This window comes from Suncus etruscus, chromosome 7, assembly GCF_024139225.1.
Source record: "Suncus etruscus isolate mSunEtr1 chromosome 7, mSunEtr1.pri.cur, whole genome shotgun sequence".
Lineage (NCBI taxonomy): Eukaryota > Metazoa > Chordata > Mammalia > Eulipotyphla > Soricidae > Suncus > Suncus etruscus.
In genome coordinates, this window is record NC_064854.1 from 106768972 (window position 1) to 106782206 (window position 13235).

At 39.4% G+C, this 13235-nt stretch overlaps 1 protein-coding gene across 1 annotated transcript; it reads right to left on the reverse strand.

Annotated features, from left to right (window-relative positions):
• Positions 1–407: 407 nt before the first annotated feature.
• On the reverse strand, positions 408–11264 carry KBTBD8 (kelch repeat and BTB domain containing 8). Its single transcript, XM_049777114.1, has 4 exons — positions 11219–11264; positions 9557–9770; positions 3115–4229; positions 408–1390 (listed from the first exon to the last, which is right to left on the reverse strand). Exons 1-4 carry the CDS (start codon positions 11232–11234, stop codon positions 927–929), a joined length of 1809 nt encoding a protein of 602 aa, XP_049633071.1. The 5' UTR covers positions 11235–11264; the 3' UTR covers positions 408–926.
• Between the last annotated feature and the right edge of the window lie 1971 nt (positions 11265–13235).

Below are 13235 nucleotides of genomic sequence, written 5' to 3' on the forward strand. Positions count from 1 at the left end.
ACTATCTGAAGAATAAATCCAGTTAGATCAGTAAGTGGCCATACCTTGTTATCATGTACATAAAGAACATCATGAAAAAGCCAGAGCTCTTCTAGTAAAGAACTATGGCCACAAAACTAGCATACCAATATAAAAGGTAGATATAGGCTCAGACAATTTAAATCTATCTAGTTATACACATGAATTATACTAGCACCAGCCACCTATGAATTTGAGCCCTTTGTGGATTTTTTTTAAAGACAGTGTCAGAACTTGAAAAATTTATAAACTGAAAACTACTACCTTAAAACCATAGACGTTTTAAAGCAACATGGAGAAACAATAATCAGACCAAATGTTCTTTCTGAAACGGATTTGTTTTCCTTTCCATCTATTCTAACAGAACACACTTTAATCCAAGAACACGAGAGAACAGTACACAAATATATATCTATCTCTTTATATATCTATATATTAAGAATGAGGATCTAAGTAGTGCTTCCCTATGTTAGAGAGATCACAGCTAAAGTCCTAGTGATATTGCCTCAAATTTTTACCCGTATTTAAAATAAAAAGTCACGTCAAACTAGTTTGGGTATCTCTAACCAATCATACCCTAATGCTCTTCTAAGAGTGCATAGTTGTCAATTCTTCTGTTAGCTCAGTAACTATTTACCACAAAATTCTAGAATAATCTGATACTTTTATACCAGGGGAAAAATATGCTGATAATTGCACTTTGTTAACTTTGCTTACTGAAAATAAAAACTTCACAAGAATGAAAAAAAAATTCCCTTCCTATACTGTAATCTTTAATCTTTAGGAGCACCCATTTCCATATACAAACTCTCTCAGCTTTCTTCAATACTGACAGCATGTTTTGCATCACCGAGGATTAAATTTCCTCAAGTACAAGATGCCAGTAAGCCACTAAGGCCTACTACCTATTAAAGAACTTTCTGAAGACACTGAGGATAGAGTTTAGCAACGGCACATTCAAAATGCCGGCCGAGATCCCAGAGCCGATCTGGGGTTTCATAAACTTTTATCCACTGGTCAGCGATGTCATCGTATTGATAAAGGGAATTTTTTCTGCTGGTTCTGAAGACATGTTCTTCTACAGTCACTTGAGTAGCTCGAACAAATAAATGAAGCTTATTTTGGAAAAGTACCAGTTTAAGATAGGGATTTATAGACTCATCACATGGAAAATCCTTCTTGCGAGTCCATTTATTTAGCTCAATGTCGTAGGCTTCGACAGTAAACATACGTTGATGATTTCCACAGGTTCCAGCTATGTAGTAGATAGAATCCTTATATACAGCTGCTAAGCCCTGGATTCTAGGCACAGTCATGGGGGTTAAAAAACCCCAGTAGTTTTTTTGAGGCTCATAGAAGAGGAAAAATTCTCCTAAAATAGGAAACACAAAATAAAATACAAATATCATATCTAGTTTTGACTATGTTGTAGAATAAAGGAATGTCTATATACTGAGCACCCTCTTGAAAATTGGTTTTAACTGGATTTACTCTTCACTCTTATCTACAAATTTAACTGCTAGTGATTATTTCCTTTAAATTTTTCTTACAATAGATTATTAAATTCCCAGCTTTTGCGTATACATGCTTTCTGTTACTAACAGTACTCTTTATAAAAATAGAAATTAAAATTTTCTTTTTTTTTTTTGGTTTTTGGGCCACACCCAGTAACGCTCAGGGGTTATTCCTGGCTATGTGCTCAGAAGTTGCTCCTGGCTTGGGGGACCATATGGGAAACCGGGGGATCGAACCGCGGTCCGTCCAAGGTTAGCGCAGGCAAGGCAGGCACCTTACCTTTAGCGCCACCGCCCGGCCCCGAAATTAAAATTTTCTAAAGTGTACGACCTTATCTAAAAATCTCAATTAAAATATCTCATAATTTCTTTTAAAAAGAAATTATGAGATATAGATCATTTTACCTCTAAAGTTCTCTTTAATAAGTTTAAACCAATGGTGAGTAATTAAGAAAAGCTTTCAAAAGGATGAGTATTGGAACACTGTATGAGTGAAGTTCAACTATGACAACTTTTTAACTCGATCCCACAGAGTCAATTTAAAAAAAATAGAAACAGCTGTGCAAAAAAAAAAAAAAAAGGCTAAAGCAAGCATATTGTACCAGGTGAGAGGAAGAGAGGAAGGCCGATTTAAAAAACAAAAAACAAAACTTTACCTACTGTTTTACCACTCCAGCTCTCCAACTTTTGCTTCTGTTTTAAAGCTAAATAAATTAGACAATCTCACTTTGTATAAGAAATGGCAAAAATAAAAGTTGACATATCCAAAGTTTCCATTGAAAATAAATGCTTAAACCTATTGAAGGTATCATAAGCTCGATGCAATTAATATCCACACAGCATAACTTCAAATTCTTTACAATTAAATTTTTTATAAACTTGCAATAATAGAGCTTATGCAAAATTCATTTCGAGCTGAATAATATAACTTTAGTGAATGGTTTGCTCTTTTTCTTTTGACTTTTAAATTAATACAGTATGTTCTGTAAGAAAATAGCTACATCTTTTGAGTCCATATTACTAAAAAAAAAAAAAGGAAATGGGGGGAGGCATATACTTTGCTTTCTTGGTAAAATTAATTTAAAAGAAAATTTTTTTGTCTTAAAATTGGCTGTGAAATGAAGTTCTCCCACATGCTGAGTTATTTTTATTGTTTTCAAAAATACTCAAGAGGTCATAAAACATTAAGAACAAAAGCTTGCAAATCATTTTGGTAACTGGAAAATGCCTATTATTTTTTTATTCAGAACTATACTTTCTAGACACGAGCTTAAATTTCATACTATTCCAACAACTTTGATAAGAAAATCAGATATGAGGATAGAGATAGTACAGTGCATAAAGAGGTTGCTTTGCACAAAATCAACTTGGGCCAGCTCCCTGGCATCCCATTGCTTGGACACACACCCCCGACCCCCAAACTCTCATCCACTGAATGTAGTCAGGAGTACAGCTGGTTGTGGTCCAAAAACATACAAAAAGCCAGAGATAGTCACCAATTAGTAAGAAAAAAATGCTTGTTGTTGTATAGAACATACCATTTTTGTCCTTTTATGAAGAAATAAATCATTTAGATAATTACCTTGTAAAACATAGATCTTCTCCTTGTACTCCACAGCATTATGAAACTCCATGGCAACAGGCATTGCGCAAACAGTTGTCCAACAGTTCTCTCTGCTGTCGTAGCATTCAACAGACTTCAGTGAGTTTCTCCCATCACCTTCATAAACACGGCCTCCTATTGCATACATCTTACCACAGCAAAACACCAATTTGCAGCCTATTCTGGCTCGCAGCAAGGATGGTTTGGATAGCCACCTATTGGTGGAATGGTCATACATCCAGAAATCATTTTCTGCCTTATGGTCAATGGAAACCTCACTGCTGCTTGGCCTGTACCCTCCTGCAATGTAAATGTCATTGTCTGGTGATACAAGAATCCCAACTTCTCTTAGATCATTTGGCGGCTTGCATAGTTTAAACACTCTTCCTGTGACTACATCTAGACAAGGCACTGTTTGCTTCTTTCCTGAGTGTTTGTGGGCAGCATCAAAACATATGATCATTTCAGATGCAGTCATTCCAAGTCTCTGAGTACAGCCATTGGTATTGGATGGTCCCCTTTCTACACAGTTTTTAGATATAGCCTGTGCAAACTGAGGTGGAATTTTCTCTATAAAGGTATCTTCCATCAAAGGAAAACGTATGCATTTGGCAAAAATTTCTGGAAGGTGCACTTTTCTTTCAGTCTGTTCATGTTCAAACCACCTTACAATGCTTTCATATACATGTTCTTCTCGATCTACATTTAAATCATCACTGTCTAGTATGCTTATCAGTTGGTCTTTTGTCAAATGGAGAAACTCCTGTTCTTTGGTGACACACAGAAATTTTTTACGGATGTATTCTTTTGATCTATCTCCAAGTTCCTGATGACCATAATGATCAGCAAATATGAAGACCCCAATAGAATTTTGTGGGTCCAAGTGGCTGATCATATATTTAGCACACTGGTCTTGGATGGAAGGAATCTGGAAGATACTAGCTGCAGTGAACAAGGCTTGAACATTCGCCTCGGTCAGAACAACTCTGGAGGTGTAGGCATAGTTCAAGACTAAATCCATCGATTCAGCTTCAACGCCAACTATTCGAACTTCTTTTTGAGTACTTTCTGTAAGGCCGCTAGTGAACATGGATCTATGAGGAAAGAGTGGTAACTATCACATGTGTGCGAAAAATTAAAATTATTGTGGCAAAATTTTAACAGCATAAAGTTACTACAAAGGTAATTTTTATGAAACTGAAAGGGACTACCTAATTTGTATTTAAATGGAAGAAAACTGACAATGCAGCAGATTTACTGTAGTTAATCTCACAAACCCTACTTAATTCAAATGAACCAGTTCATTTGGTGCCATCTCTGAGAAAGAATATAATGAAAGGTGAAATGAAGTATTTATTTCAAGATACCTTACTTACCTTAGAGTCCTTTATCCAGTCTTTCTGGTTGTTACCTTGGAGACATGAAGCTTTATAACCTTATAAAAAGTGACATCTTAAATCAACAGTTCAGTAAATTTAAGAATACCTATAGGGAATCAGGGAAGCTAGCTTAAAAAGGCTATTAAACGAGGCCGGAGTAGTGGTGCAAGCGATAGAATATCTGCCTTGCACTCACAAGCCTAGGACGAGTCAAGGTTCTATCCCCTGGCGTCCTATATGGTCCCCCAAGCCAGGAGCAATTTCTGAGCACATACCCTTGAGCTTCAGTAGGTGTGGCCGAAAAATCAAAAAAAAAAAAAGGCTAATAAACATGATAAACATGTAGCATGATTTCAACTCTTGGACTGTCTGATTCCCCAAGTGATACATCACCTGAAATGAAATCAGTCAACATGTAGGTAAGACTCCCTGAGCACCACTCAATGTGTCTCCCAAACATACAAAAATCTACAAAAACCAAAAGGATTATCTATAGAGTGTCAATGTAACACATCAATATAAAAAGAGACTGTTTAATAGAACTTTTTGTATATTGTTGAAACTTTTCTTTTTGTTGTTAACTTTTGGGCTACATTCAACAGTGATCAGGGATTACTCCTAGCTCTGTGCTCAGGAATCAATCACTTCTGGCAGTTTTTGAAGATAATAGATAAAAAGTCAGGGATTGAACCTAGGTCAGCCATGTGCAAGGTAAGCACTCTACCCATTCTGCTATCACTCCAGTCAATAAAACTTTTATGAGATAACATGTGTTCAAAATGACAAGATACACCAAGGTGGGCAAAAAGTAGTAAGTAAACTCTTGGTGAGTAAAGTGAAATATGGTGATAGTTACCAATATAGTCTTGCATATTTATTTATTTATTTTTTTGTTTACGTTGGGTATAAGGCCCTACCCTTGCAATTTGAAGAGCTTCTCCTGGCTTTGTACTCAGAGATCCCTCTTCACATGTTCATGGAACCACATTTGGTGCCTGGATCAAACCAAAGTCACCTGCATGCAAGGCAAATGCCATAACCCCTATATATAATTCTAGTTCCAGTATTCCACATTGAAAGTTACTAAGACAATAGATCATAAAAGTTAACATAGCAAGAAAAAAAAGGTAATTATATATGGTGAATTAACTGACACAAAGATAAAAGTTTACGGTTGAAAACATGTTTGAGATTAATATATCTCTGGCCAATAACTTCCTTGACCAAAACATTAAGTAGTCAAAACCTGAATATCTGCTGTCATTTACAAACATTTTGCTTTGCTTTTCTCTTTTTTAAGGTTCCTTTAAATGTTCTTACAATTAAATAAAAAGGAGGGCTGGAGAGACAATACAGAGATTAAATTATTTGCCTTGCATGTACTGACCCCAATTAGCTCTCCTGTATTATATGTTTCCCTTGGCATCACAGGAGTGACCTCTGAACACCACTGGGTGTAGCCCTCAAACCATGCCTCCCAAAATTAAACTTAAAAATAAAATAAAAGGGGGCCAGAGAGATAGATAGCACAGCGGTGTTTGCCTTGCAAGCAGCCGACCCAGGACCTAAGGTGGTTGGTTTGAATCCTGGCATCCCCGTGCTTGCCAGAAGCTATTTCTGAGCAGATAGCCAGGAGTAACCACTGAGTGCCGACGGGTGTGACCCCAAAAAAACCCAAAAATAAATCAAATCAAATCAAATAAAGGGGCCAGAACAGTGGCACAGTGGTAGGGCATTTGTCATGCACACGGCTGACCTAGGACGAACCTGGGTTCAATCCCCCAGCATCCCATCTGATCCCCTAAGCCAGAAGCGATTTCTGAGGGCATAGCCAGGAATAACCCCTGAGAACCAATGGGTGTGGCCCAAACACCAAAACAAAACAAACAAAAACCTCTTTATTTTCATTTTTTTAATAATTTTTAATTGAATCACGATGAGATAGTTACAAAGTTGTTCGTCATTGACTTTCAATCATACAGTGTTCAATATCTTTCAACAGTGCACATTTTCCCTCCACCAATGTCTCCCCTCTCCAACTGTCATTGTCTTAGTGGATCCTTCTCTGCCCTAACTGCACTACTCCCCACCTGTGGCATGCTTCCTACCATGTTTAGTCCTCCTGGTCCTCATATCTATTGTCTTTGGATACTATTACCATACTTTTTTTTTTAAATATCCCACAAATAAGTGTGCTTGCTGTAATTCTATCCCTCTCCCTCTGACCCATTTTGCTCAGCATAGTACTATCCATATTGATCCATGTTTAAGAAAATTTCATGACTTCATTTTTCTTAACAGCTGTGTTGTATTTCATTGAATTCTGTGGCTTTTTCAACTGTTCTTGGGCACTCTGGTTGTTTCTAGATTCTTGCTTTTGTAAACAGTTCTGCAGTGAACATAGGAGTGCAATGAAAAAGGAGCTATGTTCTAAAATGTTTATTAGATGTCTATTGAAGAAACTAACTGTCATTAATGATAAGAGTTGATTATTAAATGTAATACTTAAATGAGATCTCTTCCACATATTTAAGTACTTCTTTTGAAAAATACCTATAAATATTGCCAATAAAAGATCTGTCAAAGATTTCAGTCACTTCTAAAGTCTCCACCAAGCACATGAAATTTAAAAATATAGTATAAAAAATACTGGAGATCTTTCAGAGTGAAAAATAAAAAATCCTACTTTATATCTACATGTAAATAATAAGCACAATGTTACTGTAATATTAAACATTATAATATAAATATGAACATTTATATTATATAAATATTATAAGATGATTAATTTTTGACCATTGAAAACCAAATGATCCAATAATGTATGAGTTAGCTATCAATTCAGCTCACAAAACTCTCAGTTATACAGGCAACCAATTAAAAAGAAAAATAAAGCTCTTCATTAGGTAGAAATTAATTCCCCAAGGAGAGTATTACCACATAACTATTTATCATGGGAACTACTACTGACTTGAACAGGCTGGTCCCAGACACAGGAGTAGTGTGACATTTGATGAGCTTTCCTCTGAGGTTCATTGCATAAACTACAGGAGATAGTAGTACTTCCTCACACAAAATGTTGGAGCAGTTAACATTTTGAATAATTATAAAAAATTTAATACTGACAAGTTACTAGAATGATAATACCACCATACCAGGTTTCAAGCTGTTCTAATTCTTCTAGCAGTGATGCAAGACTTAGAAACTATTAAGTGTGATATTTTAATTCTCACAAGAATGGCACTAATATGAAACTACTGTACAAAAACCTCCTGCAAAAAATAACCTAATTCTTAAGCCTTTCTAACCATATCTTATGCTTAGAAATCTTCCAAGCATTTCCTTAACTTCTGGGTAAGAAAATATATTTAAAAACAATTTTTTAGGGGATTGGTCATAGTTTTCAAAAAATTTAATTGACATCTAAGTGATACATGCTAGAGTATAAAATTTTATTAAGACAGATATTTTCAATTTGAAATTCCAGTACTTTATTTCACTTCAAAACCTAATTTATAATAAAAACTCATATAAGATTTGGGGCAGGGGTTGGTCACATCAGCAGTGCTCAGGGCTTACTCCTAGCTCTATGCTCAGATATCACTTCTGGCAGGCTCAGAGGAATATATGCAAGGTAAATGCCCTAACCACTATCCTAGCACTCTGACCCCAAAAAAGAAAACTTTAAGGAAGATCCACTCTTGTTCCTTAAATCATGCACTAAGAAGGCTAGCTCTAAAATAAAATCCATCCTTTCCTGTAGCTAGTGAGATAGCTTATTTAGATAGGTCACTTAACCTGCCTGAGCCTCAGTTTACCACAATGTAAAATGGAACTTCTGTACAAAGAATTATTTAAAGTAATATGTGTGAAGTATACCTAGCTCAGAAGTCACTAAATAGTAATTGACATATATTTAATCACATAAATGACTGAATTGCATAAAGAGACTGAACAAATGAATCACAACAGAATTTTCCTTCGGCGGACCAAATGACATGACTTCTGTGTATGAGTTTCTTCTTCCTACTTTCCAGTTCTTTATCTCGTGATGATTAATACTTAATAGTCCAATGACCTACCCTAGCAAGTCCAAATAGTTATATAACAGGCATCAAACTTAAGTGACTATATTTAAACCAGTACTTGGAGAAAGAGGAAGAAGAAACTACTGTCTGGAACACTACACTATTCTAAGCCCTAAGGGTAAGTACCTGCAAAAGAAAAAAGCACCTTAGAGTATCCTGAGAAAATATTTCACTGTCATTCATACTCCATTTTTGAATATTGAAAGACTTAAAAAGTGAACACCTGACACAAAAGAAGTTAAACACAAGTAGAAAACAGCATTTATCACTGATTTCAGAGTATTTGATATTTACATTGTTTTACTTTCAAGGTTTTATGACAGAGGAAAAAAAGTCAATGAAAATTTAGCTTAAAAACACTCCTAAAAATCTTGGAAGTAACCACTAGTGATAAGGTGCACAGAAACTATTTCATTCCTCTTTAGTTCATTGTTTTGAGCACCCCTGAACCCCCACTCTATATGGGCTGTACATACGAGGCAAACACTATGTGGCCCTTGAATCCTTTAAATGTAGTGTGACAGAAATATTACATTTTTAATTTGGGTAGAGATAGAGAACAGAAAGAGGGGTTGTTCTGAGTGGTTACACGGCTCCAGCATGTGGAAAAAATGCACTTCAGTCTTAAGAGCCATCTCTCACACCCATTCATTTCATTTTAAACAACTGAAATTTAAGAGGCCACAAGTGGCTCATGGCTGCCATGTTGGGTAACACAATTCTAGATATCATGATCTACCGAAGACAAATAAAAACAGATTTACTAACATAAAAACCAGTCAATTCTAGAGGCAGCTACCCTACCATAAAAACGAGAACCGAATAAATTAGATCCTAGCAGTCTCCATTTCTAAACCAACGATTTGTTTCATTGCCTTGTCCTAGCTGCTTCATCTAGCTACTCTGTGGATAATGCTCAGGGAACAGCCACAGAAATGTCTGTTAGCATCATACCTGAAGTAGGGACTGATTGCAGCAAGCACATTTCTATGACAGGAAAATGTTTTCCCGTGATCCACTTCCACTACAATGTCTGTCAACTGTCCTTCATCATACATGGTTTTGAGTTGCTTAAGAATACTGCAAGCATGGAAGGAGTCCATGGCCTCGAAGGCGGTTTCTGAAGAAGAGGAAATCCCATTCGGTGTGGGGGACGATTTACTTCTATCTAGGAGGAAAAAGAAAAAAAAAAAGAAAAAAAAATCGGACAACCACAAGAAGTTGGAAGCAGTGTGGGCAGCGCGAAAGTGTGTGTGTGTGTGTCCTCCTAGGCTGATTTTCTCCCCTCCCCCTTGGTGTGTGTGCCTGTGTGCATTCCCCTAGGCTAGCTTTCGGGCGGGGCGCGCGCGTGCATGTATGTATGTATGTGTGTGTGTGCGCGTTCTCCTAGGCTGGCTTCCGGTGGCGCGAGTGTGGGGTGTGTGTGTCCCATAGGCTGGTTTCCTCCCCACCCCCATGGTGTGTGTATGTGTATGTGCGTTCCCCAGGCTGGCTTTTGGGCAGCGCGCGCGCATGCGTGGATGCGTGTGTGTGTGTTCCCCTATAAGGACTTCCGATGGCGCGAGTGTGGTGTGTATGTGTGTATGTCCCATAGGCTGGTTGTCTCCCCACCCTCTTGGTGTGTGTGCGTGTGTTCTCCTAGGCTGGCTTTCGGGCGGCGCGAGCGCGCATGCGTGTATCTGTGTTCAACTAGGCTGGTGACACGCGCATGCGTGTTTGCGTGCGTGTGCGTGTGTGTGTACAACTAGGCTGGTTTCGGTGACGTGCGCGCATGCGTGTTCATCTAGGCTGGCTTCGGTGACGCGAGCGCGCATGCGTATATGCATGTATGCGTGTATGTGTGTTCCCCTATAAGGACTTCCGGTGGCGCGAGTATGGTGTGTGTGTGTCCCATAGGCTGGTTTTCTCCCCCACGCCCTTGATGTGTTTGCGAGTGTGTGTGTGTGTGTGTGTGTGTTCTCCTTCGGGTGGCATGCGCATGCGTGCATGCGTGTATGCATGTGTGTGTTCCCTAGGCTAGGGGGTGGCACAAGGGTGTGCTGTGTAGTGTGTGTGTCCCATAGGCTGGTTTCCTCCCCTTCCCCTTGGGTGTGTGTGCATGGATGCGTGTGCGTGCGTGCGTGTGGGTGTGTGTGTGTGTGTGTGTGTGTGTGTGTGTTCTCCCCCAGGCTGCCTTTCTCCCCACCCCCTTGGAGAGTAAAAAAAAAAAAAAAAAAAAAGACGTCGTTCTCTTAGCAGCACCCCCGGACACCCGCCTGGGAGCTGCTGCGAAGCCGGAGGACACGGCGAGCCCCAAGTCCCGGGCTCGCCCGTGCGCGGAGGAGGAGGAGAACCCGTGCGAGGCACCAACCTGAGCGTGTCCGAGGCGACTCGGCCGGGACGCGCCCCCCGCCCCCACCCCACGGGCTTGTCAACCGCTTCCAACCGCCCTCGGGCGACGGCTGGGTACCCGGCCTCCCCATCCCGGTCCCAAGGGACCGCCCTCCTCATCCCTCCTCATCCCTCTCCATCCTTCTCTCCGGCTTCGTGTCGTCAGCTCGGAACCCCCCAGCCGACTTGCCCGGCCCCCGACCCACCTTTCCTCCCTCAGCCCACTCGAAGCACCACCGGACCCACCTGCCGACGCGGCCATTTCTCCACGGCGCCCGGGCGCTAAAGCTATTTCAAGAGGAAATGTCATGAGCGTCTCAGGCTCCCGGGTTCCGGCTCTTCTAAGCTGGCTCCAGCCAATGAGGTGTGCCTATGCATTAAACTCCGCCCCTCGCCTCCGCATTCCGGGCTCCTATTGGCTCTGGCAGGCGCCCAAGTGCCTCGGGAACTGTAGTTTTTGGACCCTCGGTCCCGCGTGGTCTGGGTCGGGCGGGGGCCCCAGTCGAGGCTTCCTATTGGTTGATTCGGGAGGGGGCGGAGCTCTGGGAGCACGCCAGCCTATAGCAGTGAGGCGTGAGTTGCCTGCCGGAAGAAGTAGTCTTCGGGCCGGAGCCGAGCTGTCATTCTGAGGGGCTCAGGGGAGGGAAAGCTCCTGAAATGCCAGTCTCAGTTTTTAGGCCTCTTTCTAGGACCCTGGCTGGTCTTAATGTTTTTGTTTGTTTGCTTGCTTTTTACCTTGTGCTTCCTTCCCAAAACCTCCTGTCATGACAAGTCTTGAGCATGAAAGCAGTCTCTGCTTAAGGGCTATGAAATCATTATTATAGGAAATAATCCAGAGGGTTATTTATTTATTTATTTATTTTGCAAAACTGCCAAGGAAATCTGATAACCCCACCCTGAAGGAAAAGATCAGAAGGCCCGAAAAGCAAGCCATCTCTGATGAGTCACCTGGGACACCCAATTGAAATAGCATCGCCTTGGCCAAGTCCTCTCTGGTTTCCACAGATTGACTTGGTCTGCTGACAACTGCTGCCCAGCAGAATTCGCCTCCACTCAAACCTTGCTTTTTTAATCACAGAACCAGAAAACACCTGTTTGACTTCTCCAAATAGAGGAATTTCAAGATACTTTTCTCTTTTGCTTCTTGGAAAAGAAGGGGTTAACACACTAAGTCATCTATGATTTCCTGTGAAGAAATATTTGAAAATACCTTGACTCAGGGAAAAATCATCGAAGTCTCACTCTTTAGTCACTTCATTTGGGAATCTTAATTAAGATTATTTATTGAGCACTTATATTCTTTACACGTAACATGTGAATAATAGGTCCTATGTTATCTGCTTTGCATTGCTAATCTTTTGGAAGAGAGCAGAAAATGTACTGTTATCATGTTTTATAATTATTTTATTCTAGCAACTTGCAGTGTTCCTTGGCACATCATGGATAATATTTTTAAAATGAATTTAAGTCACAAATTAACGGTTGAAATGCTACAACTTTGAAGTAAATGCACGGTAGAATAATCAGTGAGGAATTTTTTTTCTAAATATATGGTTATTCTCTGCACATAGCTTTTCTAACACTGAAAATAAAGGAATTTTAATTTCTTGATTGAAGATCTTGAATTGAGGATTTAGCCACTTTCTCAAACCTATTAAAATGTTTTTTTATTATTTTTCTAATTGTTTTTTTGTCATAGCTACCTATCTAACTCTTAAATTGGGCTCATTTTCTTTTTTATTTAATTCTCACGTAGTTAGCAGGAGTGATGATATCATTTAATTAACTAAAAAGAAAGCTTTATGATGTTTTGATATATTTTTTTAAATTCGGGTGTAAGTAGATAGCAAATAGATCAGCCTGAATAAAAATAGCAAAACAAAGAAAATTATAATGCTGTTATCACTGTAAACTCCATTCTACTGGGCAGATGGCATTACGTACTTTAATCATTAGAAATGTATATTAAGGGGCAGAAGCGATAGTACAGCAGGTATGGCATTTGCCTTGGATGGGGGCTATTGGGTTTGATCCCCAGCAGTTCATATAGTTCCAGAAGCCTATTAGAAGTGATTTCTGAGCAAAGAGCCAGGAGTAACCCCTGAGCTCCATTGGGTGTGTCTTCCTCCCAAAGAAATGTATTTTAAAAGAACAATGGATAGTGAAGGATGCAATATATGAATCAGTAGTCCCACACTATTCTTTCTCCACTATCTGTAAGAAAACAAAGGAGTTCTTGTTATTAGGGTTAACATTAGATAGA

Coding starts and splice junctions, on each gene's coding strand:
- KBTBD8 (XM_049777114.1), bottom strand. Junction 4,230..9,556: donor GCAATCAGTCCCTACTTCAG/GTATGATGCTAA, acceptor CTTTCCTCATAG/ATCCATGTTCACTAGCGGCC. Junction 1,391..3,114: donor GAAGATCTATGTTTTACAAG/GTAATTATCTAA, acceptor TTCCTATTTTAG/GAGAATTTTTCCTCTTCTAT.